This window comes from Ailuropoda melanoleuca, chromosome 4 (genome assembly GCF_002007445.2).
Source record: "Ailuropoda melanoleuca isolate Jingjing chromosome 4, ASM200744v2, whole genome shotgun sequence".
In the NCBI taxonomy this organism is placed as follows: domain Eukaryota; kingdom Metazoa; phylum Chordata; class Mammalia; order Carnivora; family Ursidae; genus Ailuropoda; species Ailuropoda melanoleuca.
Window position 1 is genome coordinate 20,356,035 of NC_048221.1, and position 23,578 is coordinate 20,379,612.

General features: G+C 50.6%; 1 protein-coding gene and 1 pseudogene across 5 annotated transcripts in view; one reads left to right on the forward strand and one right to left on the reverse strand.

The window, feature by feature from the left end:
* The first annotated feature begins 3,396 nt into the window (after nt 1-3,396).
* DNAH1 (dynein axonemal heavy chain 1) overlaps nt 3,397-23,578 on the forward strand; it is a 76,168-nt gene continuing 55,986 nt past the window's right edge. For 2 of the 5 annotated variants that reach the window (XR_004624717.1, XM_019799401.2), the window contains exons 1-8: nt 3,397-3,468; nt 6,412-6,745; nt 7,719-7,791; nt 9,907-10,081; nt 10,514-10,670; nt 11,588-11,720; nt 14,195-14,356; nt 14,937-15,189. Coding sequence is in view for 4 of the 5 variants with exons in the window: in XM_019799401.2 (XP_019654960.2) it covers nt 6,431-6,745; nt 7,719-7,791; nt 9,907-10,081; nt 10,514-10,670; nt 11,588-11,720; nt 14,195-14,356; nt 14,937-15,189 (1,268 nt within the window). In the remaining variant the exon portion in view is untranslated. Of the gene's footprint in view, nt 3,469-6,411; nt 6,746-7,718; nt 7,792-9,906; nt 10,082-10,513; nt 10,671-11,587; nt 11,721-14,194; nt 14,357-14,936; nt 15,190-23,578 lie in introns of those variants that run through there. The other 3 variants (XM_034658417.1, XM_034658418.1, XM_034658419.1) reach the window with 3 other exon arrangements.
* On the reverse strand, nt 17,998-18,997 carry LOC100464237 (annotated as a pseudogene).

The window sequence follows — 23,578 nt, forward strand, 5'->3', positions numbered from 1 at the left end:
CTCCAGTTGGGTGACCCAGCAGTGACCAATGTCTGATTTCCTACCAAGTGGTACTGGCCATGGTCCTCTGGGGCCCCTGAGGCGAGTATAAGTGCGCTCTGGGGGCTGAGGCAATCAAGGAGGGCTTCCTGAGGAAGTGTAGCCTGAGATAGGTTGGGAAGTTGTAGAAAAACTGAAAGAGGGAGGAAATTCCAGCTGGGAGGCTCCATGTGAGTTCAGGTGGGAATGGCTTTAGGCTGGGGGCCAGGATGAGGACTGAGCCTTCATGGGGTCCTCAATCTTCTAGTCCCCCAGGAACTCCTACTCCTCCCTGAGCTCTGGGCTTTTAAGGTCTTGTCAAGCTGACCTCATGGATCAAAGGAGAATTAATTTGTCTCCATTTTTATTCATCAAAGAAAATGCTGGTCAGAGCTGGTGAGGCCAGCTGGCCAATGGCAGAGAGGGGGAGGATCAGAGGAGGCCTAGGGAGAGGGTGAACCCCAGACCTCAAGCAGCCCTCTGACAGCCCCCATACCTGTGACTCAGTTTCTCTCAGCAGCAGCTCAGGACCCCTGGCCTAGAAAATCAGAGGGAGATCCTAGGGGGCCCAAGGGGCTGGGGGCAGGTGGGGAGCAGACAGCTCCAGCCATCCTGTCTGGATGCCTGTCGCCCTCCGTTCCGGTTGGCCGGCCACGTGAAGGGCTCTTTCTGCCTCTTATTCACATGGGGCTTTCATCTCTGCAGCCAGTGAAGCATTGCTCCCAGCCTCAGCACTGGCAGCAGGAAGGCACAGGGGAGGGGCAGCCCAGGCCTGCCGTGCCCTCAGAATTCTTGCCCAAAAGACATGGGCCTGGATGCCCTAAACAGCCTGTCTGCCCAAGCCCTAAGCTTCTAACTAACTCACCAGAGAATGGGGTAGAGAAACCCCCACTCACAAGCTCTAGAAGGAACCCAGTCTTTCCTATTTCAACAAGAGCAGGGTGGGCTTCCCTTCCAGCCCATAAAGGGCTAAAGATTGCCCTCCCACCACAGGAGGGGCAGGAGCCCAGGGTGTGGTCCTGGCTGGGGCCCCTGGTTCCTCAGGGAATAAGTAGGTGTGGCGGCCTTCAGGACAGGGCAGGAAGAGCAAAGCCTGAGCCATGTCCAACCATTGGAGAAGATGGAGTCATTAGAAGGTGGACATCTGAGACCCAAGAGAGCAGGGACTGACCCCAGTGTCCTGCCAGGGAGGGAGGGAGGCAGTCATACCCACTGCCCACAACTGTAGAGAGGCAAAGTGGAGCTAGCAGGATTGCTGGAAGAAGCAGCAACCCCTGGCCCCCACCCCCCAGGGATGGAGCAGTGACCATCTCATGGTGGGGGGGTGAGTGGATCTGTGGGCTGGGCCTTCTGAGAGTGGACCCTTCCTGCAGTGGCCTATCCATCTGTCTGGCAGCCGTGGCCCCTGTGATGTCATCAACCCACTGCGTTGCTTGGCAACTTTCCAGGATTAGCACTCTGCCCCTGTCATCCCTGACGTCCCACCATGGGCTGATGTTGCCCTGGCAACCCGGATGGGTACTGCAGCTTTTTGGACAGCTGTACCCAGTATGGAGAGTGCCAGGAAAAAGCCGAGAAGCAGGTGCCTCTCTATAGGCTGAATAGGGTACACGGCCTATCCCCAGACCCACAAGGGAGCTAGACTGGCTCTAAACAGGGCTTTGAGGGTCTTTGTCTCCTCGAAGAGCTATGGCCACCTTTGCCTCCAATCCCCCTCATACCCCTTCCTTCCACAGTGGTCAGTGAGCACCTACCGTGTGAATGCCAACAAGAAAGGCAAATGACATCACAGTTTGGGCTTAGGGAAAGTTGCACCAACCTTGGGTCTTGAAGGATGAATAGGAGTTGGCCAGGGGAAAGGAGTTGGTGGAGAGAGGTGTTCCGGACAGAGGAAGTGAAGCTTGTGCAAAGGCCAAATTACTGTCTCCAGCCACAGCTTATGCTCTGCCTCTGGGCTCCTCAGGGCCTGGCCTCTCTGGATCTCCCATTCAACAACAGACACTTTAAGGTAGAATTCAGTTTAAATCTGAATACTTAGTGCCCAGCACCAACTTGGCACTAAGCCAGCATTGCTAAAATGTCAAATAAAATTGGACTTTTGTCTAATGAACCTCAGGTCCTGCCACGTCCCCCAATACCAGCCTGCCTTACAAAGCCTCAGTTTCCCCATTTACAAAATGAGGCCAACTCTGAGAAAGCTCTCTGGGTAAGTGTTCTCAGGTTGAGGTGGGATGGTTTTTAAATTTTCTTTTGGTTTGTAACCTACCTCTTACCCTTACAGAAAAAAAATGTTAAGACTCTGTAAACTTTTGGGGCGCCTGGGTGGCTCAGTCGTTAAGCGTCTGCCTTCGGCTCAGGGCGTGATCCCGGCGTTATGGGATCGAGCCCCACGTCAGGCTCCTCTGCTATGAGCCTGCTTTTTCCTCTCCCACTCCCCCTGCTTGTGTTCCCTCTCTCGCTGGCTGTCTCTATCTCTGTCAAATAAATAAATAAAATCTTTAAAAAAAAAAGACTGTAAACTTTCACATTTCTCAATTGTTAGTATTGGACCACTTTTGTTTCATCTCCTCTCTATACTTATCTATATATAAATTTAGCTGAACCATTTGAAAGGAAGTCACAGCAGCAGACATCCTGACATTTGTCCTGAAATTCTTCAGCCCGCGTCGGCTAAGACAAGGACAGTCTCCTATATAACCACAACACTATTTTTCACATAAGAAAATTAACAGAAATTCAATATCCAGGACAGACAGGAGGATCAAAGCCCAAACCCATGCCAGGTCCTTGGAGCAGATGGGCACCTGAGGCCAGGGATGGGGGGCAGGTGCACCCACTGCCCACCCTGAGGAAATTGAGAAGGAGTTATAGCCCCGGATGTGTGTATGTGTGTGTGTGTGTGTGTGTAAGCTGAGCCTCCACCTCCAGAGGACAGAACGGCCCAGGGTGTGTTGTGTGTCTGTGTATGCGTGTCTGTGTGTCTGTGTAAGCTGAGCCGCCAGAGAACGGAAGCGACCCTTTCAGCAGCGACCAGACCATCTGGCTCACAGCTGTGGCTTAGATACGAACTTCCTCAATTATTACCCCCAAATTATTTACATAAGTTTAATTTTTATTTTATTTATTTTTACTAGGATTCAGTCAAAGTCTTTGCACTGCGTTTGGCTGTTTTGTGTCTTACTGTAGAAGAGTCTGGGAGGGGAGATGGGTAATGGAGTCTGGGTTTGACAGCCTGGAGAAGGGCCACTGTCCCCAGCCCGCCGCCTGGGTGAGGGAAGCCGCAAGCGCGGGGCGGGAGGAGTGTCGGGCAAGGGGGCGTGCAGAGCCCGGGAGCTTTGGCGGACGGAAGTCCCGCCCGCCGCGCGGCTGGCCCCGCCTCTTAGCAACAGGCCCAGCGTCCCTCCCTAGAGACGGGCCGCTTGAGGGCACTGTCCCTGATCGTTGGAGCCGGTAAGTTGGTGGCGCCGAGGGTCGGCAGGGCGAGAAGGGACAGGGTCACCTCGACTAGGCGCAGAGGGCGAGCGGACGGGAAGGAGGACGCCCTCCCGGCCCAGGGTCCACATTCCTGCCTACGAGCTGCGCACCCGGTTTCCCCAGCCGTGGCCCGTGGGAAAGGAGGGCGGCGCACTTTTAAACAACCTTGCAGATCTGTCCTGTACTTACTAGGCCGGTGTTTTGCCCCTCCCCCCACATGGGGAGGCTGTAGCCACACACTCCCCCCGCTCCCCGCCCTGTGGAAGGCCCCCTCAGGGAAGGAGCCCACCTCTTATCAGCCACCCGGTCCCTCTCCTGAGTCCCTCTCCAGCTGCATCTGGTCACCTAGTTCTCCCTGTCCCCAACCTGTAAATCCGCAGAGTACGCTTCGCCTGTCTCAGAATGGTTACAGACATCAGCTTCCTTTCTTGCTTGACTCCCTTCACTCATGAAATTATTTGGCAAGCACTTTCTAGGCACCTGCGGTGTGCCAGGCCAATGTCAGTCCCGCGCTTGGTGCCGAGGTTCCAGGGATCAATGTTACTGGAAAATTCCTCCATTTGCAGCTCTCATGATCTCCTGGCAGGGCAGACAGGTGTACACATAGAATATAGGGAGATGTTCACTGGAGGGAGGAGCCTCAGACAGCTGGGGGAACCCACAGGGGCTCACCTTAGGTGAGTACTCCAAAAAGATAGAACCCCAAGCCTGTGGGGGTTATTACTATCCACAGTATTGTTTGCCAGCTAACCCCAACAAGGGAAGAGACTTCAAAAATCCTTTAAGCCACAGATCCCTTTATTAGATGACACCTTACCTAGAACCTAGTGTGTGAGATGCAGGGTTTTCGTTGAATCAGGGGTGGATGACTCTGAAGCCCTTCTGCTTAGGCCCCCCTCCCCATAAGCACTCACTTTGCAGAACCTCAGGGCTCCTCGGTGCACAGGTTGACAATCACAGTTGTGGTGCTTAGGGACATGGACCTTTGGGTCAGACAGACGTGAAGACCTCCGTTTCCATTCTGGTTCTGCCAGTTCTTGGCTGTGCGTTCTTTGCAAGGTTCTTGTCTTCTCTAGACCTTAGTTTCCTTGTTTGTGGATTAGCGGTGAGAGTAGTATTTGTCATGAGGATCCAAAGCCCTTGCTCATTTGTGTCCATCCAGCCAGTGCCTGGTGGGTGGTTGGGTCACATGGGGTTGAATGACAGTGAATCCACCCTGAAGCTTCCCAGGTGATCTGACTGGGGAGAAAGAATACCTTGGGTTTAAATTCCAGCTGTGCCTCTTGCTGGCTGTCTGAACTTGCGCAGGTCCCTTAACCTCTCTGAGCCTTATTTTCCCCAGCTCCGAGAATGGAGGATAGTCTCAGTTCTCACCTCAGAGGTTTGAATGAGATGTTGCACGAACTACATCTAAGCCTCTAATAGCACTCCCTGTTGTAGACACTGTGCTCCCCGGGGCCACCCCCACCATCTTACTGGTCAGTTTCCTCACGCAAATAGGGGAGAGTGTCCGGAGTGACTGGCAGAGGCTTGCTGGCAACTGTGTCCTCATGCCCTTGCCAGCCATGCTCGTTCCCACACAGAAGCAGCCATCACCCATGGGGCTGACAGGAGATAGAGGTGTGTCTGTCTGTCTGTCTCTCACAGGTCCTGTGCATGCCAGAAATGTACAGGTGCTCAGAGCTGGGGTGGGATGGGAAGGGCTGAGGGATGGAAGGGAGACAGGATTCTGGGTTTGCTACTCACTCTCATGCCTTTCTTCTTGTGATGTACCTGGATGGGCTCCCCACTGCCAGTCTGCTCAGAGGGAGAGGGCTCATAGGAGTAAGAACCACCCCCGGCCCCCATCACAGGCTCCTTTTGCCTCCAGCAACACTGTGCTTTCCTGGACATTTCTGCATCTGTTATCTTGGCGGAGCCTGATGACACACCAGCTCAGCAGCCAAATATATTCAAGCACATTTGAGAGCTGGGGAAACCAGGGAGTGGGATGCCCTCCTATGGAGTGGGGTCCCCGGCCTCTCCAAGAGCTGCTCTGCTCGGTGATTTCGTTCAAAGATGAGCAGATGTCTGTGGGTTTGCAGCCATGATGGGGCTGAGCCCCAGTGGGTCCCCTGTCCTTTAGGGTGCCCTGGGAAGGGATGGTGACTGTTAGGAGGACAGGCCAGCCTCAACAATGTTTTTGGCACCTGCCCCGGGAGGTGGCTGGCCACCAGGGAGTGGATTCAGGGAGCTGAGTTCTGGTAGGCCACGCCTGACTGGCTAGAAGCTGGTCGGCCTTTGGGCTCAGAGTTTGGGGCTTTCTGCCAGAGCCCCATCTGCCTTTCATGGGCCCTAAAGTGGCCTTGCCAACTCCCCACCCCCTTCTTAGAAATGGACTCAGCAGCTGCTGGCAGCTTTAGCACGGCTGGGGTAGCTTTGATCTAGACAGTCCTGGCTGCCCACCCTGCCTTTCAGATCAATCCAGGCAGGATTCCCCTGCAGTGTCCAACAGGAAGCCTATACCAGCCAGGCGCACCTGGTGGCTAAAATGGAGATGGCAGAACACGACACATCCAGCCGACAGAGCAGCCTGTACTGCAAGCTCCTGGCTGCTGTGTCCCAGGGTGCAGGGGTTGGGGAGTGGGATGGGGCTGGGGGAGAGGGCGTTGCTTGGGTCAGGGTATCCTTTTGTTAAGACATTTCTCACGTGCAACATCCAGGGAAGGCCCTGCTGTCTCCAAGTGGGACCTGCCTGGCACTGTGTGTCTGTCCAGATTAGGAGACCACTCTCTCCCTCCCTCACCCCTGTGTGTGTGTGGTGGGGGGGGGCGGCTGTGGTTTATTGCAGGATGCAGACAAGGCATCCCTGTATCCTGGTGCCCCTGGGGGCTGAGCAGACGCTGGCAAGATCCCAGTAATGCCAGTATCTTCTCCTAGGAGTGCCCCGAGAAGCAGCATGGAGCAGCCTAACACAGAAGGCCAGAGTCCAGGAAGGACCCCTAAGAGCCCAGAGTGCGATGGTACTCCTGTGGGCCAAGAGTGCACTCTGAAGAGGACCCACGCAGACCTAGAGCATAACCTGGGGAGGATTCTTCTGGGGCCCGATTTTGGGTCAGAGAAGCCTCTTCCAAACGCTGACCCCAATCCCCTGCCTTCGCCCCTATCCCCACCCATGCTGTCAGACTTGGGGCAGCCCCGGAAGTACCCCCTGATGAAGCTGCGTGGGTTCTACTCGGACATCCTCAGTCCTGGGAGCTTGGATCAAATTGGGGTGAGTGTGGCAGTTGTCCCCTCCCAAGTCCAAGCCCTCCTGAGGTGAGTTCCAGTTACCCTTCCTCCCTCCCTCTTACCCTCCCTCCTTCCCTCTCTCCCTTCTCTTCATCAATCCATTTGTTCACTTGTCCATCTAGCCATCTGTCTGTCTAGTAATTTGTCCATCCTTCCACCCATCCATCTTTCTGACTATCCATTCATCCATCCCTCCATCTATTTGTTCTCTCAGTCAGCAGTTCATTACCGAGCATCTCCTATGTGACAGGCCCTGGAATGAGCACTGGTGACAGTGAGGATGAGACATCTGTGTTCCTACTGTCATGGGGCAGTAGCTTTGGTGGGGGAGTCCTCCCCCAGGTCTGGTTGGGGAGGGGCTTCTTGGACAAGGTGGCTGGCAGGGGGCTTGAGGACCCTGACAGAGGCCATGGCCTGTGTAGAGGAGGAGGAAAGAAGGTGAGGGGACAGATGAAGGCTTGGGGTAGAGGGGGACGCTGGAGAGGGGATGAGTAGGGGAGAGTTCGAAGAGCCCCGTAGTCCTGGACAGCCTTAGGAAAGTCCTAGCCAGGACAGGTCGAGAGAGAGAGGGCAAGAACCCACTGACCCTCACTATGCCGGGGGTGCCAGAGTCACCCTTGGTGGGGGAGACATTCACAGAGACACCTGCTGGCCTTGTGGTCCCTCCATCTTGCGGCTCAGCCCCTGGACACAGCAGGAGTGTTCTCAGAGGAAGGAGGGGAGCTGTGTAGGACCAGAAGGAGGTGGGGTCAGGGGTGTCCCAGGTGGCTGCAGCTTGCTGTCCACTGTGGCCTCTGAATGAGGAATTGTGGAAACTCACTGGTTCTGCCCCATCCCTGTGCCCCTGGGTGTTCCCCAGTGAGCTTGGGGGAGACACTTGGCCTTGTGGTCCCTCCCAGGTCCTGCCTGTCCCCAGGATGTTTACACCACCTCAGAGCTCTGTGATTTGGTTTTAGGAAGTATGCCGTGGTCCCTGCATGAACCAAGACCTCCTGCGACAGGCCGACCTTGACCAGTTTACTCCAAACGGTCAGTGCCCAGAGAGGTGGGGTGGCTGGGTGGGTGCATTTAGAATCAAGGCCTCTGGTCTTAGAGAGATCGTTTCTTCTTGGCTCGGGATCTCAGTTTCCTCAGCTGTAAAATGGGGGTAACAAGGCATAAGGTGCTTTGTGAGGACCAAGCTAATGGTTAGCGCTCAGTGGAGCACAGCCGTCTGTCTGTGGCGGGGGCGCCATGCTGGGCTGGGCTGCCCAGGGCCAGAGCATTTGTTCTCTGCCTTGCTGGAGACACTAGGATGTTTACATGTGTAAATTCTATTTTCTCCCTTCCCTGGAACATGAGCTTGGAGGAGGCCAGGGCTGTGTCTGGGTGGTCCCTGCTGGGACCCCAGCACCTAGACAGGGGCTAGCACAGATCTCCGCTGAAGGAGGGAAGGACAACTCTCCTTCCTCTCAGGCTCTGTGCTGGGTCTTGGGTCTGGGACAGGACTGCGGGTTGTGGGGCTGTCCCCAGTGGCAGAGGGGAGAATAGGGTGGCTCCAGGAAAGGCAGCAAGCTGGTTGGGGTCCTGAGTGGCGGGGAGGAACTGGCTGGGGACCCTCCCTGGATGGCAGACAGGATACCCCCTTCGATCAGGCCCAGAGGGCCCAGCTGCGTGCCTCCCCTCTCCAGTGCCAGGAGAGGCCGGACTCCTTGCTGGCACTGCCCAGATTAGTCCTCTCAGTGCCCACGAGGCTCACGGGGTCTGGGAATCCCCAGCAGTGGCCCGGGAAGTAGCACATGTTCGTGCTTTGGGCAGTGAGCTGAGGGTCTGGGCTGTCGTGCTCTGCAGTCTCGCAGACATCCGTGGCTCACAAATGCTCACGGAGCACAGATCTCAGGGCTGCACACTGCTCCCACCATCCACAGTAGGGTGGGGTGGGGGGCTCAGCAGCTCTGCATCCCTACCCACCCAGCCCCCCAGAATGCCACAGGGTGGTGGCAGCCAGCCACAGAAGTCCACTCTGTGGCTGGAAGGCCAAGGGGAGGCCTTGAGAAGCCTGCCTGGGACTCATGGGTGCAGCAGTGCTGGAGGCCAGTCTTGGTTGTCCTCATCCTGGCTCCTTCTTGGCACTGGGGATGCAGGGCTGGGCCCAGAAGCCCATGGTCCTGGGAGGGGAATGGTGTCATGGACCCACAGGCTCAAAAGCAGATGATTAGGGAGGTGGAAAACTATCTTCTCAGCCATGCCTTTTTGGGACCAAGGGGTTCCGAGTCTTCTGTGGAGCCCCAGAGGCTAATCGCAAGGTGGGCTGTCCTGCAGTGTGACTACCTCTTGTCTCCAGAGAGGCGGTGAGGCCCAAGGAGGGGGTCACTAGGGCCTCCCAGGAGATTGGGTCGGGGCCATCACGGAGCTTCCCCGAGCCCACCCAGCTCCTGGGAAAGGTGACTCATCTTCCGGAGCGTATTCCCACACCCCGTTTCCCCATCTCTCGGGACTTTCCTCTACACTTAACATCCCAGGTGCCGGGAAGACTGGAATGGTCACCCTACCGATGGGTCTCTCTCCACCAGCTGTCCTTTCCCCAGATGTGGAATGGAAGCCTCTGTCTGCCCTGGTTGTCTAAATAGGGGTGGCCATTTTGTGCCTTGACTGTCCCACAGGGCCAGGATGATGGGGCCACCTGCTCATACGGTATCCAGGATGCCTTGAGTTTGGAAATGCCCCCCCGGGGGTGAATAGCATTCACCATTGATATGCCTAGGAGGGCCTCTGGAGTAGGGGTGGCAGGACCCATCAGCTGTGCAGGGAGCTACCACTTCACCTTCCTGTCTAGTTATAATCCCCACCAGTCATTTGATTTGGCATCTGGCTTAAGCAAAGGCCACTGGTGCAGGGGGGAGGGGTGTGTGGCAGAGAGTGGTCGAGCATGCTGGCTCTGGGCAGGGAGAGCAGGAGGCCTTCCAGAGGCCCTCATCCCTCTAGGCTTGCACTGTCTTGGGCGCCTGGGGTCAAATCTGCCTTCTCCTCGCCACTGCCAGCCGCAGGCAAGCTCTGAGCTTCCGTGGCCCCAAGCGTGCACGCCTGCTACCTCGGACTTTGTCTTGGGGCGTATTGGGCCCTGGCCTGAGCCCCTGCCACCCCTGTCTGTGCCTCTGCCTGCAGTCGGAACCTTTGAGATTCCTGAGGACTTCGAGGAATACCTGGAGCAGCAGCGTATTGGGTCCACCACCGAGTTGCTCACCCAGACTGACTTCCCACTGCAGGCCTATGAGCCCAAGGTGCAGGTGCCTTTCCTCATGCTGCCAGGCCAGTGCCCCCGCAAGATTGAGATTGAGAGGTATGGCTGAGCTGGCGGTGGGAGGCCCGGTCCTTTGGGGGGTGGCATCCACCCAGCTCAAGGGGCGAGGGACAGCAGGCGGCTAGGTGCCATTCTCATGGCAGACGTTACGAAATGGCTCTGTGTAAATCTTCCAGCCCTTTGGTTTCTTCATAGGAACACATCGCTTTCCTTGCTCTGGAATTGGGGAGGGTGGCATTTAAGTCAACATAGTGGAACTGCCAGTCAGGGCAGAGGGCAGCTGGGGCCCAGGACACCAGCCCCACTCCCCACACCACTTCCTGATGAGTTCCAGAGGGGTGGGGGAGGGCCCTGAAGGCAACTCTGGGCCACACCCCTATCCCCCACCACCCTGTGGGCCCTCACTGGCATCGATGAAGCCGCCTCACGTGCACTGAGATGCCATGAGGTCCCCTTGTCCCCCTCGGCCAGGAGGAAGCGGCTGTACCTGAGTCTGGACATTGAGCGGCTGCTGGCTCATGAGGGCATCGACTCCAACATGCTCATGCCCAGGCACCCAGATCCCCACAACCCCCAGACCATTGAGCAGGGCCACGACCCGCTCTTCCCCATCTATCTCCCGCTGAAGGTGAGCATAGTTTCCGTAGAGGGCTGCCGGTCAGGGGTGGAGGACTGCAGGAGTCTGGCTGAGGAGTCAGACCCAAGAGGGGATCCCATAGCAACCATAATACTCACTTATCAACATAATTGGAGCCACCGCCAGGGGTTTTGGGCATCCTCGGCTGGGGCCGGAGGGGCCCAGAAGCCCTGAGATGCTGACTCTGCTTCTTCCTTGGGAGCCCGGGGAACCTGTGTGGGAGATCTCTGCCCACCCCCTCCCCCGCCACCTCCAGGCACCAGAAGCAGCCCAGCTGAACAGGCCTCCCTGAGCACTGCTTCTGAACTCACTGAGCTGGGGGAACTGAGGTCGAGGAGGGCATCACCGTAGCCCTTTTGGGATACTGATGGGGAAACTGAGTCCAGGGAGCGGAAAGAGGGAGCATAAGCCTGCTCTGGCTTTCACTTGCCTGCCTGCCCTTCCTCTCCATGACCCTGAGTGTGTCTTGCTTGGTGGTCCCTATGGGGAGGCGGAGCTGAATGCAGATCACCCTATTAAGGGTGGCCTCCTGACAGCCCTGAATCTCCTTCATTTCTGAGCGTAGGCAGGGTGCTCAGGAAAGTCCAAGGGCCACCTCTGCCCTTGGGTCTGAGCTGGATGATCCTTGGGGAGTGGGAGAGAGAGCCCATATCCTGCTTTGAGTCCCCAGATACCCCCCTGCCTGCATCCAGGTGGCCTGGTTGGACCAGGATCCAGGGTGTCATGGAGCCAGACCCCACAGACCCCTGTGAACAGCAGAGGAGGCATTCACCCCCCTGGTCCCCAGTCTGCAGCTCCTGCATCTGAAGAGGACACTACTCAGGCCCCCTCATCCTCTGGTGCAGCCAGCCCTTTCGTCCCCTCTAGGGATGAGCCGTCTCCCCTCACCCTCTGCCTGTTTCTTCCAGGTGTTTGACAATGAGGAGTTTGATTGCCGGACTCCCAGTGAGTGGATCAACATGGGCTTGGAGGCTGGGTCACAGGACAGGAAACCTGTCCCTGGAAAAGCCCTCCTGCCCACTGATGACATCCTGGGGCATGGTGAGCAGGGTCAGTGGGGGTGGGGGAAGGATCCTGGTCTGCACCATCCCTGTCTGGCAGCAGCCCCTCCATGGACTCCTGGGCTGCCCTGGGGGCTGGTGGCCATAGAGGTGAGGGCCCCCACCTTTTGAGGCCTCCCAGCTGGGATAGAAGCTAAAGTGTAGGCCATACAGAGGCAAGAAGTACAAGGACCAGGGATGACCTTGTGGGAGGGCTGGGGAAGGGACTGCTGGACGGTGTCTAGTATTTTTTTTTAAATCTTTGATTTATTGGTGATAAAAAAAAAACGCAAGCTTGTTGGAAACGTTCAAATGTGCATAAGGGGCACAACTGAAGCCCTTCCATCCTGCCACCTAGAAATCACCGCCGCTCCAGCTGTCCCTACAGCCTCTCCGCTCTCACCACCGCGTTGGACAGCACACACCCTCACGCTCACACATCTGCTTGCAAACACATTCACAAGCACACTCAGCATCACCCTTACACACCACACCCCACACTCACACACCTGTTTTCACCGCACACACTCACATGCCTGCCATCACCGATTCACAGCTACTACCACACCCGCAGTGTACGCAGTGTACCCGCACAGATGAGCCACGTCTCAGCCTTGGCTGTGTCTGCCCCTCCTTCGGCCCCATGTCTGCCCTGGGGCCATGTTTTGCTGCTGGAGGGAATAGAGCCAGGGGAGCTTCCTTGGCTGCCACCCTGGCCTGTGTGGCTGGTCTCCGTGTGGGCATCCGAGGAAGAGCCAGGGTAGGAGCTTGGATGTTGGAGGTGGCTGTCCCCCTGTGCAGGGCTGAGGGACGCTCTGTTGCCTTGGGCGGACACACCGCTTTGGGACCGGGAAGCAGCAGGGGCCTGGTGGGCTGCGTGGGGAACCGAGAGCCTCCAGGGGGCCCCCCAGCACGTCCATTGAGCAGGCTGTAAGTTTATGTTTCGATTTAAAAACGTGTTAATGCTGGAATCAATTTCTCTGAACTAGACAAGAAACCCAGAATGTTCCCTTTACTTTGGACTTAATTACAAAAATAATTTAACTCAAGTGTTCCCAGATCTCCAATTCCTGGTGATAAAACCAGAAGGTGTGGGGCTGCATTAACCTTAAATGCACCAAGTACCAGCCTCCCCGAAGTGCTTCTGCCCGCGCGACTTCACACACGCCCTGACTGTGGGCAGCAGCGCCGGTGGGAGGAGGGGCCGGCAGGAAGCGATTCTGCCCGAGACCTCCGGTGTTCTGTGGGGGGCTTCTTGTGACGTCTTTTTCTCTAAGTGGAGCCAAGCCAGGCCAGCCTTTTCAAAAAAGAAGCTTATTGGAAGGGAAGGGAAAAGCAAAACAGAACCAAAGTCAACGAGGTTTACCATAGCATCTTTACCCATCTTTCCAGCTTCAACCAGAATCCCAGCCGTTTTTCCTCAACGTCTGTAGAACCCATCAGTTTATTTTCAGGCGCTTCTGCTAGGCACCGTGCCACATGCATCTTCTTTCTACAAAGGTATACGGAGCACCTACTGTGTTCCAGTTTCCATTCTAGGTACAGGGACGCAGCTGTGACCAACACAAAGTCACGCCTGCCGTTGGAGAGCTGCCCGGACCCAGGACAGGATGCATACATAGTGTGACTGCAGGCTCTGTGAGGGGCACAAATAGGGTAGCAAGGCAGAGAGTGCCTGGGGCAAAGGTGCTGTTTGAGCCAGAGATGTTTCTCCAAGGAGAAGCCATTTGAGCAAGGAATAAACCAGCAATAAGGTGACCTGAGCAACAACTATTCCAGACAGAGAGCATAGCCAGTACAAGGGCCCTGAGGCAGGAGTAAGCTGGAGAGTCACAGAAACAGGCGGACATGCAGTATGTCTGGAGAGACATGTGTAGGGCCAGTAGTGGCAGGAGATGAGCTGGAGAACAGGGCAAAGGCTTTCAGCCCAGGAAGGTGGGAGGGAGGCCCACGCTGACCAACAGGCCCTGAGGCCCACTCTGGGGCCACTGCAGGGCGGTAAGCTTCTACCTTGCCCTAACCTGTCCTCATAGGAGTGGCCTAGGGGCTCAGCTGCCACATGCAGCCCACGGGAAGGGGTTCACTCTGGCCTTGGTCACCTTGAAGGGGTCCAGTTCAGACACGAGGAGCTTTACAACTACATCCTCAGTAGGTCTGTCTATGCTTGGGGCTCTCCTGCCTCCTGTCCCAGCCCTGCTGGCCTGTGTCTCTGTCTGCACCGAAGGGGTCATACAGAGCACGAGGACAGAGAAGCCTGGTCTTTCTGGCTCCTCCTTACCAGGGGTCCCCCAGAGGCCAGCTTGGCTGGGAGGAAGCAGGGTCCCTGCTTTGCTGGAGCTAGAGGGGGTCCATCCTGGAGGGAGGGAGGCCAGACTAGCGGCCACTGAGACTCGATCCCAGCACCTGCTGCCCACACTCAGAGGCCCCTTCCGACCCTACGACAGAGAGCACCGGCGGGTTCCTCTCCTGTTTCAGAGGACCCCAAAAGTCCGAAGCTGAAGTATGAATGGTTCAGTGTCGGCGTCCTGGACTATGACGAGGAGAAGAAGCTTTACCTGGTGCACAAGACAGACCAGAACGGCTTGGTGCGAGACGAGACGGGGAAGCCCATCCTGAACGGAGGGGTCACCGCTGAAGGTGGGGGCTCTCTGCCCCGACCTACGCAGACCCCCACTCAGGCCTGTGACCGAGGCCACCCCCCACCCCCAGCACAGCCCCGTCAGGCCTGAACTCTGCCTTGCTCTAAGTGTCCTGAGGCTGTCTGGCCCCTGACCAGTGAAAACCAGAGAACTCATCACTCAGAGAGAGACCCCAGGAGGGGCAAATGGCCATTATCTGATAGGCCCACCCTGAGCCGCTGACAATGCCACGTGCAACACACTGCATGGAAGGCGGCCGAGGCCCATGGATCAGGGATGTTTGTCCAGGGTGTGGTGGTGAGGGATGGGGACTTGGCAGCCACCCCCGGGGGGACTTTTTGTCTGTGCACAACTCTTTACGGTTGACAAAGCATTTTCACATCCACTCATGGCAAACTGGGTGGTGGGCAGGCCCAAGGAGTGTGCCCATTCTACAGATGTGACAGTGTGTCAGAAAAGGAAAACCGCTTGCTCAGGGCCACCAGGCCTCAGCTGCAGAGCCAGGCAGGAGCCCAGTGTTCCGACCCAGAAGGTCTGACTGTGTTGTGTATCCCTTTCTCCCTCCCACCTGGCCCCAGGAAGGCCCCCCCTCCTCACCTGCCAGTACTGGGTGCCCCGGATCCAGCTTCTCTTCTGTGCTGAGGACCCACGCGTGTTCACACAGCGCGTGGTCCAGGCCAACGCCCTGCGCAAGAACACAGAGGCTCTGCTACTCTACAACCTGTACGTGGACTGCATGCCGTCCGAGGGCCGCCGGCCCGTTGGGGAGCAGAGTCTGAGCAAGATCAAGCAGTGGGCCATGAGCACACCGCGGATGCGCAAAGGGCCCTCGTGAGTCCCCCCCACGCCCCCCACCCGGGTCACTTCCTCCCGGAGCCCAGGGGGCTGTGCTCCCCGCGCCCATCTGTGGGCAATCCCGCTCACTGCGCTGTGGACTTCTTGGCCTCTAGAGGGTGTCTTGTTCATCTCCAGATCTCTCATTATCAACGTCGACTCACAGATTCTCTTTTCATTTGAAGGGTTATAATCTGTTACTACCATTTTATATTTTGATGCCCCAATTGTCCCAGATTTGGCCAGAGGGAGCCTCTTCGAGCTGATTTATGTGTCCTGATAGGTTCCTATTGTACTTTTGGCCACAGCAAAATGTTCTGAGTTCATTTTATACTTCCCCAGACCTAGCCTTGAAATCAGCTATTTCTCCAAGGAGCCCTGGTTCCTTTCAGTGGGGAATGGTGTTTAGAAGCCGAGATCTGGGCACTGGATATGCTCATTGCTACTGGGAACTCATTGCTTTAGGTTCTTAGACCAGACAAATCTGGGGAATATGTATTATGACATTATACTACATTGTTATTGCATATAACCTCCACACACACCCATGTGTATTTCTACCTATTGATCTATCTGGGTTCAAACTGACACTAATACCACATGGCTCATTCTCACTTATACGTATTTGGTACTTCTTTCTCCAGAAGAAAACCAGCCCCCATTCATTGTTCATAGTATATTTGCTCAGTCCTAGAATACACAGAAAGTAGTTTCAAACTGCTAATTCATACTCTTTCGAAGAAAACCTTACTAAGTAGACCTTGATACACATTTAGTGTTTTTTCTCTTCACCCTGGGGGCATATAGGCTGAATACCATATTCAAAAGTTATTTGCTTTAGTTCTTCCCACCCCCTTCAGTGGGCTATGTTCATTTGATGAAATACAGTGTGGTCAGTGTGTTCTTTGTATATGATGTATATTTTCTCTGTATCTGTTTCTCTCACTGATACATAGTATTCATTAAAGTATCCTCGGCTCTGTCCCTCTCCACCCCCATTCATTCCATCCTCTCTACATCTTCCCCTTTCCACCCTGTTCCCACCACAGCCACATAGCTAACCAGAGTCATTAGCTTCTGCTATAGCCTTTCTGTATTTCTTTTTGCACAAATGAGCAAACACACGTGTATTCTCAGACCGCCTTCCTTCCTATTCTTTTGCGTGTCACCTCACTTCCAGTGCATCCTGGAAATCAATCCATATGAGTTCATTGAGCTCTCCTTCATTCTTTTTCATAGCCACATAGCAGTCTAGTGTGTGAACGTACCATGCTTACCATGGTTTATTCGACCATTCTCTACTATATAAGCAGTTAGGTCATTGCCAGTATGTTGCAATCATAAACAGTGCTGCAAGGAATACCCTTGTGCTTTCGAATGTTCATGGTGATGCAGGGGTAGCTTCAAGGGTAGCTGAGAAGCGGGATTGCTAAATCAAAAGATAAGCACAACTGTAGCTTGGTTCGCTGTCGCCAAATTTCCCTCCGTGGGGGTGGTGCTGTTTTGCCTACCCACCAGCAGCTTGTGAGTGCCCGTTTCCCCACAGCCTTGCCGAGAGTGTGTTGTCATGCTATGTGATTTTTTGCCAGTCTGGAAGATAAGTGGGCAATGTAAGTAAGTCTGAAGCGTTAAAAGTGAGGCTGAACATTTTTCCATCTTTTCGTATGATTAAAGACAAGTTTTAGATATTTTTGTGACTTGCCTATTCATGTCTTTTGCCCATTTCCCCCCCCCCTCAGGCTTTTGAGCTTTTTCCTCCCTCTGATTTTAAGGGTTCTTTAGATATTAGAGATATTGGTCCTTCATCTGTGATTTATGTTGTAAATATTTTCTCCTGTTTTTTCCGTTGTAGTTTGACTTTGCTTATGGTAATTTTTGCAATACAACTTTAAACATATGTCTCTAAACAATGTTATTAATCATTTTTTCCATTACATCTGGGGTTTGAGTCATAGTTCGAGGGCCCTTACCCACACTGAAGGTTTCTTCCTGTACTTGTATGGTTTCATATCCTTGTTCCATCCTTATGTACAGTGTGTGGTATGGATCCAATTTTATCTTTTTCCAAATGACCAGCATTTATTACATGGTTTATTAAATGCCTATCAGCCTTTATTAAAACTTCCATCTTTGGCTCAGTGGTTCAACATGCCACCTTTATCATACACTGATGTTTATATGCACTCGGGTCTATTTTTGGACTTTCTGTTCTATTCCATTGTTCTGTTTGTTTATGCACTTGGACTACAGTTTAATTATAGATGTTTTACAGTATATTTGAATGTCTTGTAGGGCCAGCCCCCTTTGTAGCTCCTCCCTTTCAGTGTTTTCCTGGCTATTCTTGCTTGTTTGTTTGCTTTAAGTGTTTTTTTTTTTTAAACTGTGACAAAATATACATCATTTTACTAAAATTTACTATTTTCCTAAAATAGTAAATTTACTAAATTTACTAATAGTAAATTTACTAAAATTACTATTTTACTACTATTTACTACTAAAATTTACTATTTTAACCATTTTTAAGTGTACAGCTCAGTGGAATTAAGTGCATTCACACTGTTGTGCAACCATCCCTGCCATCCCTCCACAGAGCTTTGTGAAACTCTGTACTCATTAAACAACTCCCCATTCCCATCTCCCCCAGCCCCTGGCAACCACCATTCTACTTTGCATCTCTGTGGATTGGACTGCTCCAAGTCCCTCATATGAGGAGAATCATACAGGCTTTGTCCTTTTGTGTCTGGCTTATTTCACTGAGCATAACATCTTCTAGGTTCATGCATGTTGTAGCAGGTGTGGGGATTTCCTTGTAATATTCCATTGTGGGCGTGTACCACCTCTTGTTTGTCACTCCTCTGGGGATGGACACTTGGGCTGCTGCCATATTTTGGCTACTGTGAACATGTGTACAAATCTTTCTTCGTGTCCCTGCTTTCTATTCTTTTGGGTGTACACCTGGAAGTGGAGTTGCTAGGTCGTATGGTAATTCTGTTTGCCGTTGTCGTTTGGTTTTTCATAATCATAAACTTAGCTGTACAATCCATCTTGACTTGGAGAAGGGTACGGAAAACATGGAACCCAAAGAACTGCAGTGAAAGCACAGATTGTAGGCCATTATGAACAGATGGGAGAAGGAACCGTCTGGTCGTGAAGATAAAACACACATCAAATTTATTAGAGTTGTCCACAGTCGGCAACAGTGAACTCCTTGCTGCTCTTGCCATTCCTGGACCCAAAGCACTCAGTGGTTTCCATGCCCTCTTTCACCTTGCCAAAGACCACATGCTTGCCACCCAAACACTCAGTCGTGGTAGTGCAGATGAAAAACTGGAAACATTCATGTTGGGTCCTGCATTTGCCATGGACAAGATGCCAGGACCCGTGTGCTTCAGGCTGAAATTTTCATCATCAGATTTCTCCCTCTGGCTGGACTTGCCGCCAGGGCCATTATGGGGTGTGAAGCCACCCCCCCGGCACATGAACCCTAGAATAATTCTGTGACAGCAGGAAACTTTATAACCAAATCCTTTCTCTCTAGTCCTCAGAGCGCAAACGTTTTTGGCTCTCTTTAGAACTTTGCGAAGGGTTCAAAAGATACATGGCCCAAGGGCTCACGTTGATGGCACTTGTCTAAGAACATCATGGGGTTCACCATGGCAGGGTGGCACAGGGCAGCTCTGGGTGGCATCAGCGGCATCTGCGAAGCCCTGTTTGTCATTTTTTAGACACCGTCATCCAGCTGCCTTAGCAGCCAGACTGTTGTATTTCCCACCAGCGGGGCACCAGGGTTCTCATTTCTTCACATCCTCACCAACATTTCTTTTCTTTTTTTTCCTTTACATTAGTCATCCTAATGGATGTGACATGGTATTTCATTGTGGTTTTTATTTGCATTTCCCTAATGATTAGTGATGTTGACATCTTTTCATGTGCTTATTGGCCATTAGTAGGTCCTTCTTTGGAGAAAGGTCTATTAAAATTCTTTGCCCATATTTGAATCCAGCTGTTTGGTTTTTGTTGTTGAGTTTTATGAGTTGTCTATATATTCTGGATATTAATCCCTCATCGGAGATGTGATGTTTTCTCCCATCTCATGGTTTGCCTTTTTATTCTATTGCTAGTGTCCTTTATGTTACTAGGACACAAGGTTTTTCATGTTGATGAATTCTTATTTGTCTGTTTTTTCTTTTGTTGCCTGTGCCTTTGGTGTCACAGCCAGGAGATTGTTTCCAAATCCACTGTCATGAAGCTTTCCCCCATCTGTTCTAAGAGTTTTATAGTTTTAGCTCTTATATTCGATCTTTGATCCATTTTGAGTAAATTTTTGTATATGGGGTTAGGTAAGGGTTCAGTTTTTTTCTTCTGCATGTGGAGATCCAGTTTTCCTAACACAGTATGTTGAAAAGACTGTTCTTTCCCCCATCGAATGGTCTTGGCACCCTTGTTGAAAAACATTTGACCCATATATATTTGGGAGTTTATTTCTAGACTCTTGTTCCCTTCCTTTGGTCTATATACCTTTCTGCCAGTACCACACTGTTTGATTATTGCAGCTTTCCATTAAGTTTTGAAATCAGGAAGTGTGAGTCCTCCCACTTTGTTCTTTTTCAAGATTCTTTTGGTTATTTGGGTCTCTTGAAATTCCATATGAATTTTAGGATGGATTTTTCTATTTTTGCAAAAAATGTTGGGATGTTGTTGTTGTTGGGATTTTGGTAGGCATTTGCGTGCTTTTTCCTCATGAGCATTGTGTCAGCTCCTCTAGCTCTATCTTAAAAACACTTTGTATTTTGGGGTGCCTGGGTGGCTCAGTTGATTGGGCATCTGACTCTTGATTTTGGCTCAGGTCACAATCTCAGGGTTGTGGGATTGAGCCCCTAGTCGTGCTTTGTACTAAGCACAAGTCCTGCTTGGGATTCTCTCTCCCTTCCCTTTTGCCCCTCCCCCAGCTTGCATTACCTCTCTCTTAAAAAAAAACACACACAACACTTTGTATTTTTAATGGGATTGCGTTATATTTTTAAATTACCTTAGGTACAGCTGACATCTTTAGGATCTTGAACTGTCCTATCCAAGAACAAAGAATGTTCACTCATTTGTTCAAGACTACTTTTGTATGTTTTTCTCACATAGGTTTTGCATATGTATTAAGTATTTTATCTTCTTTGTTACTATTATAAATGGGATTTTCTCTATTTTTGCGTCTATTGATTTGCATATGCTAATTTTATATCCTGTTGCAAACAATCCTTAGTGAATTGTTTGAATGTGTTTTATCATTGATTCTCCAGGGCTTTCTAAGTACATATTACCTGTAAATAGAGATAGTTTTACTTATTCTTCTCCAATTCTTATTCCTCTAATCACTTTCTCTTGCCTAATTGCATTTCCCAATACCTGCAGTACAATATTGGATAGTAGTAGAGATGGTAGCGATCCTTACCTTGCTCCTAATAACAGTGGAAGTACCTCTAGTAAGTTTCCCCCTTAAGAAAATGCTAGCTTTAGGACTTTATTTAATAACATATTCATTGAAACTTCTGTTTTCTTCCAAGTGTTTATTTGTCACAGGCTTTTAAAGCACTTACGGAGATAATCCTATGATTTGTCTCCTCACATCTGTTAACATGGTGCATTATATTAATTGATTTTCTGATAGTGAAACAACCTTGGATTCCTTTAATAAATCCCACCTGGCCATGGTGTATCCTTTTTTTAAAAACATATTGGGTTCTGTTGGTTAGTATGCTGTCTAGAACTTTTGCATCAATATAAGTAATGTTGGTTTGTAATTTTTTTGTACTGTCATTTTCAAGTTTGAAACAAGTTATACTTGCTTTATAAGAAGAATATTGATGTTTTCCTTCATTTTTCAGTACTCTGGAACAATTTTTATTGTACTGAGGCTATCTGGTTATTCCCCTCTGAAACCATTTGGATGTGGTGCTTTTTGGTGGGATAGTTCCTCTATAACTTCATTTTTCTAAAGGAATTGGTCTAGTTAAGCTTTGTATTTCCAATTTGGGGGTCAATTTTGATATACTTTGGTTCTCTAAAAAATGATCCGTGTTTTCTAGGTTTTAAAATATATTTGCCTAGGGGTGCTGGGTGGCTTGGTTGGCGTCTGCTTTCGGTTTGGGTCGTGATCCCAGGGTCCTGGGATGGAGCCCCACGTAAGGCTCCCTGCTCAGCGGGGAGCCTGTTTCTCCCTCTCCTCCCCACTCATGTTCTCTGTTGCTAATTCTGTCTCTCTCTCAAATAAATGGATAAAATCTTTAAATATGTGTGTGTGTGTGTGTGTATTTGCCTAGACTTTTGATAAGTGGTCTCATGATTTAAAAAGTTTTTTCTGGGGGCGCCTGGGTGGCTCAGTTGTTAAGCATCTGCCTTCGGCTCAGGGCATGATCCTGGCATTCTGGGATCGAGCCCCACATCAGGCTCCTCCCCTGGGAGCCTGCTTCTCCCTCTCCCCTCCCCCTGCTTGTGTTCCCTCTCTCGCTGGCTGTCTCTATCTCTGTCAAATAAATAAATAAAATCTTTAAAAAAAAAGTTTTTTCTGTCTCAATGTCGACTTCCCCCTTGTCTCTTCTTATTTGGAGAGTTATGCTCTCTTCCTTTTTTTGCTTAATTAAGTTTCTTAGTGATTTGTTTGATGTGTTCATTTTTTTAAAAAATAGGACCTTGACTTATTAGTTTGACTGTTTCTACATCTACCTTGTTAATTTCTACTCCTTTTTTTAATAAAGATTTTATTTATTTATTTATTTATTTATTTGAGAGAGAGAGAAAAAGGGGGAGGAGGGCAGAGGGACAAGCAGACTCCCTGCTGAGTGTGGAGCATGACATGGGGCTCCATCCCAGAACCCTGAGATCATGATCTGAGCCGAACTGACACGCTTAACTGACTGAGCCACACAGGTGCCCCCATTTCCACTTTCTATTATTTCCTTTTTTGTGCCTTCTTTTGGCTTATGTTTTGTTATGATTATAGGAATTTATATTATAGGAATTTAATTCACTTATTTATGTTCTTATTGATAACTGTGTTTAAGGCTAATGAACTTTCTATTGATAACTGCTTTAAAAATAGTCACAGATTCTGATATGTAGTATTTCATTTTTTTATTCCAAAAATCTGATTTATATTTCCCATTTCTTTAAAGAATTGTTTAATGTCAGGTTTTACAATTTTCCTCATGAAAAGGACTTGTTAAAATTTGTTGTTAATAATTTCTACTTTTATTGCATTGAGATCAGAGAGTGTTACTTATAATATTTCTACTCTATAGAACTTGCTGATGTTTTCTCTGTGACTTAATATATAATCAATTTTTTGCTGAATGTTCTATTTGCACGTGAGAAGAGGTATATCCCTATTGTTAGGGTATAAGAGCTTTATATATGCATGTATTCCAGAAAAATCTATCTTATTGATTATGTTATTTTAAAAATGTGTTTATTTATTTATTTATTTAAAGATTTTGCTTGTCAGAGAGAGAAAGAGAACGCACACAAGCAGGGAGAGCTGCAGGCAGAGGGAGAAGCAGGCTCCCGCTGAGCAAAGAGCCCAATGTGGGACTTGATCCCAGGATCATGGGATCATGACCTGAGCCCAAGGCAGACGCTTAACTGACTGAGCCACCCAGGCATCCCTGAAATATGTTATTTATTTCTTCGATATCTTTACTTATTTTTGTCCACGGAGAATAGTGTGTTATATTATCGTTATTAATTGTGGCTTTTAGCATTAAGAAGTGTTCTTGATCAGGTCAAATGCTCTATGACCAGAATTTTACTTTATTTGATATCAGCATTGTAACCTGACTTTTGTCATTTCCATTTTCCTGATATATTTTTGCCCATCCCACCATTTTTAGCTTTTCTGAGTTAGTTTTAGAGAGATCTCTTGTTATCAGTGTATAGTCAGGTCTTACTTTGTGAGTCAAATTGAAGATCTTTCTCTTGTAATAAGTGAGTTAAACCCATTCATATTTATTGATAGAGCTGCTATGTTTGATCTCAATTCTGTTTCCTTCTTTACGTGATGTAGTTTCTTTGTTCTTTCACTTTTTAATTTCTTTTTTTTTTTAAAGATTTTATTTTTAAATATTCTCTACACCCAACGTGGGGCTGGAACTCACAACCCTGAGATCAAGAGTCCCATGATCTTCCAACTGAGCCAGCCAGGCGCCCCTCACTTTTTAAATTTCTTTTGGTGTGTGGGCAGATTTGTGCCTTATTTTAGCGGTTTCTTTTGTAGTTAAGCCTTTTATAGTGCCCCATGTCCCCTGCTTTCTTATTTAACCTGTTAATATCTGCTTTGTCTGTTTTTAATGGTATCCTTCTACTCCCTTTGATTTCCTTTGTAACACTCTTGACTTTATTC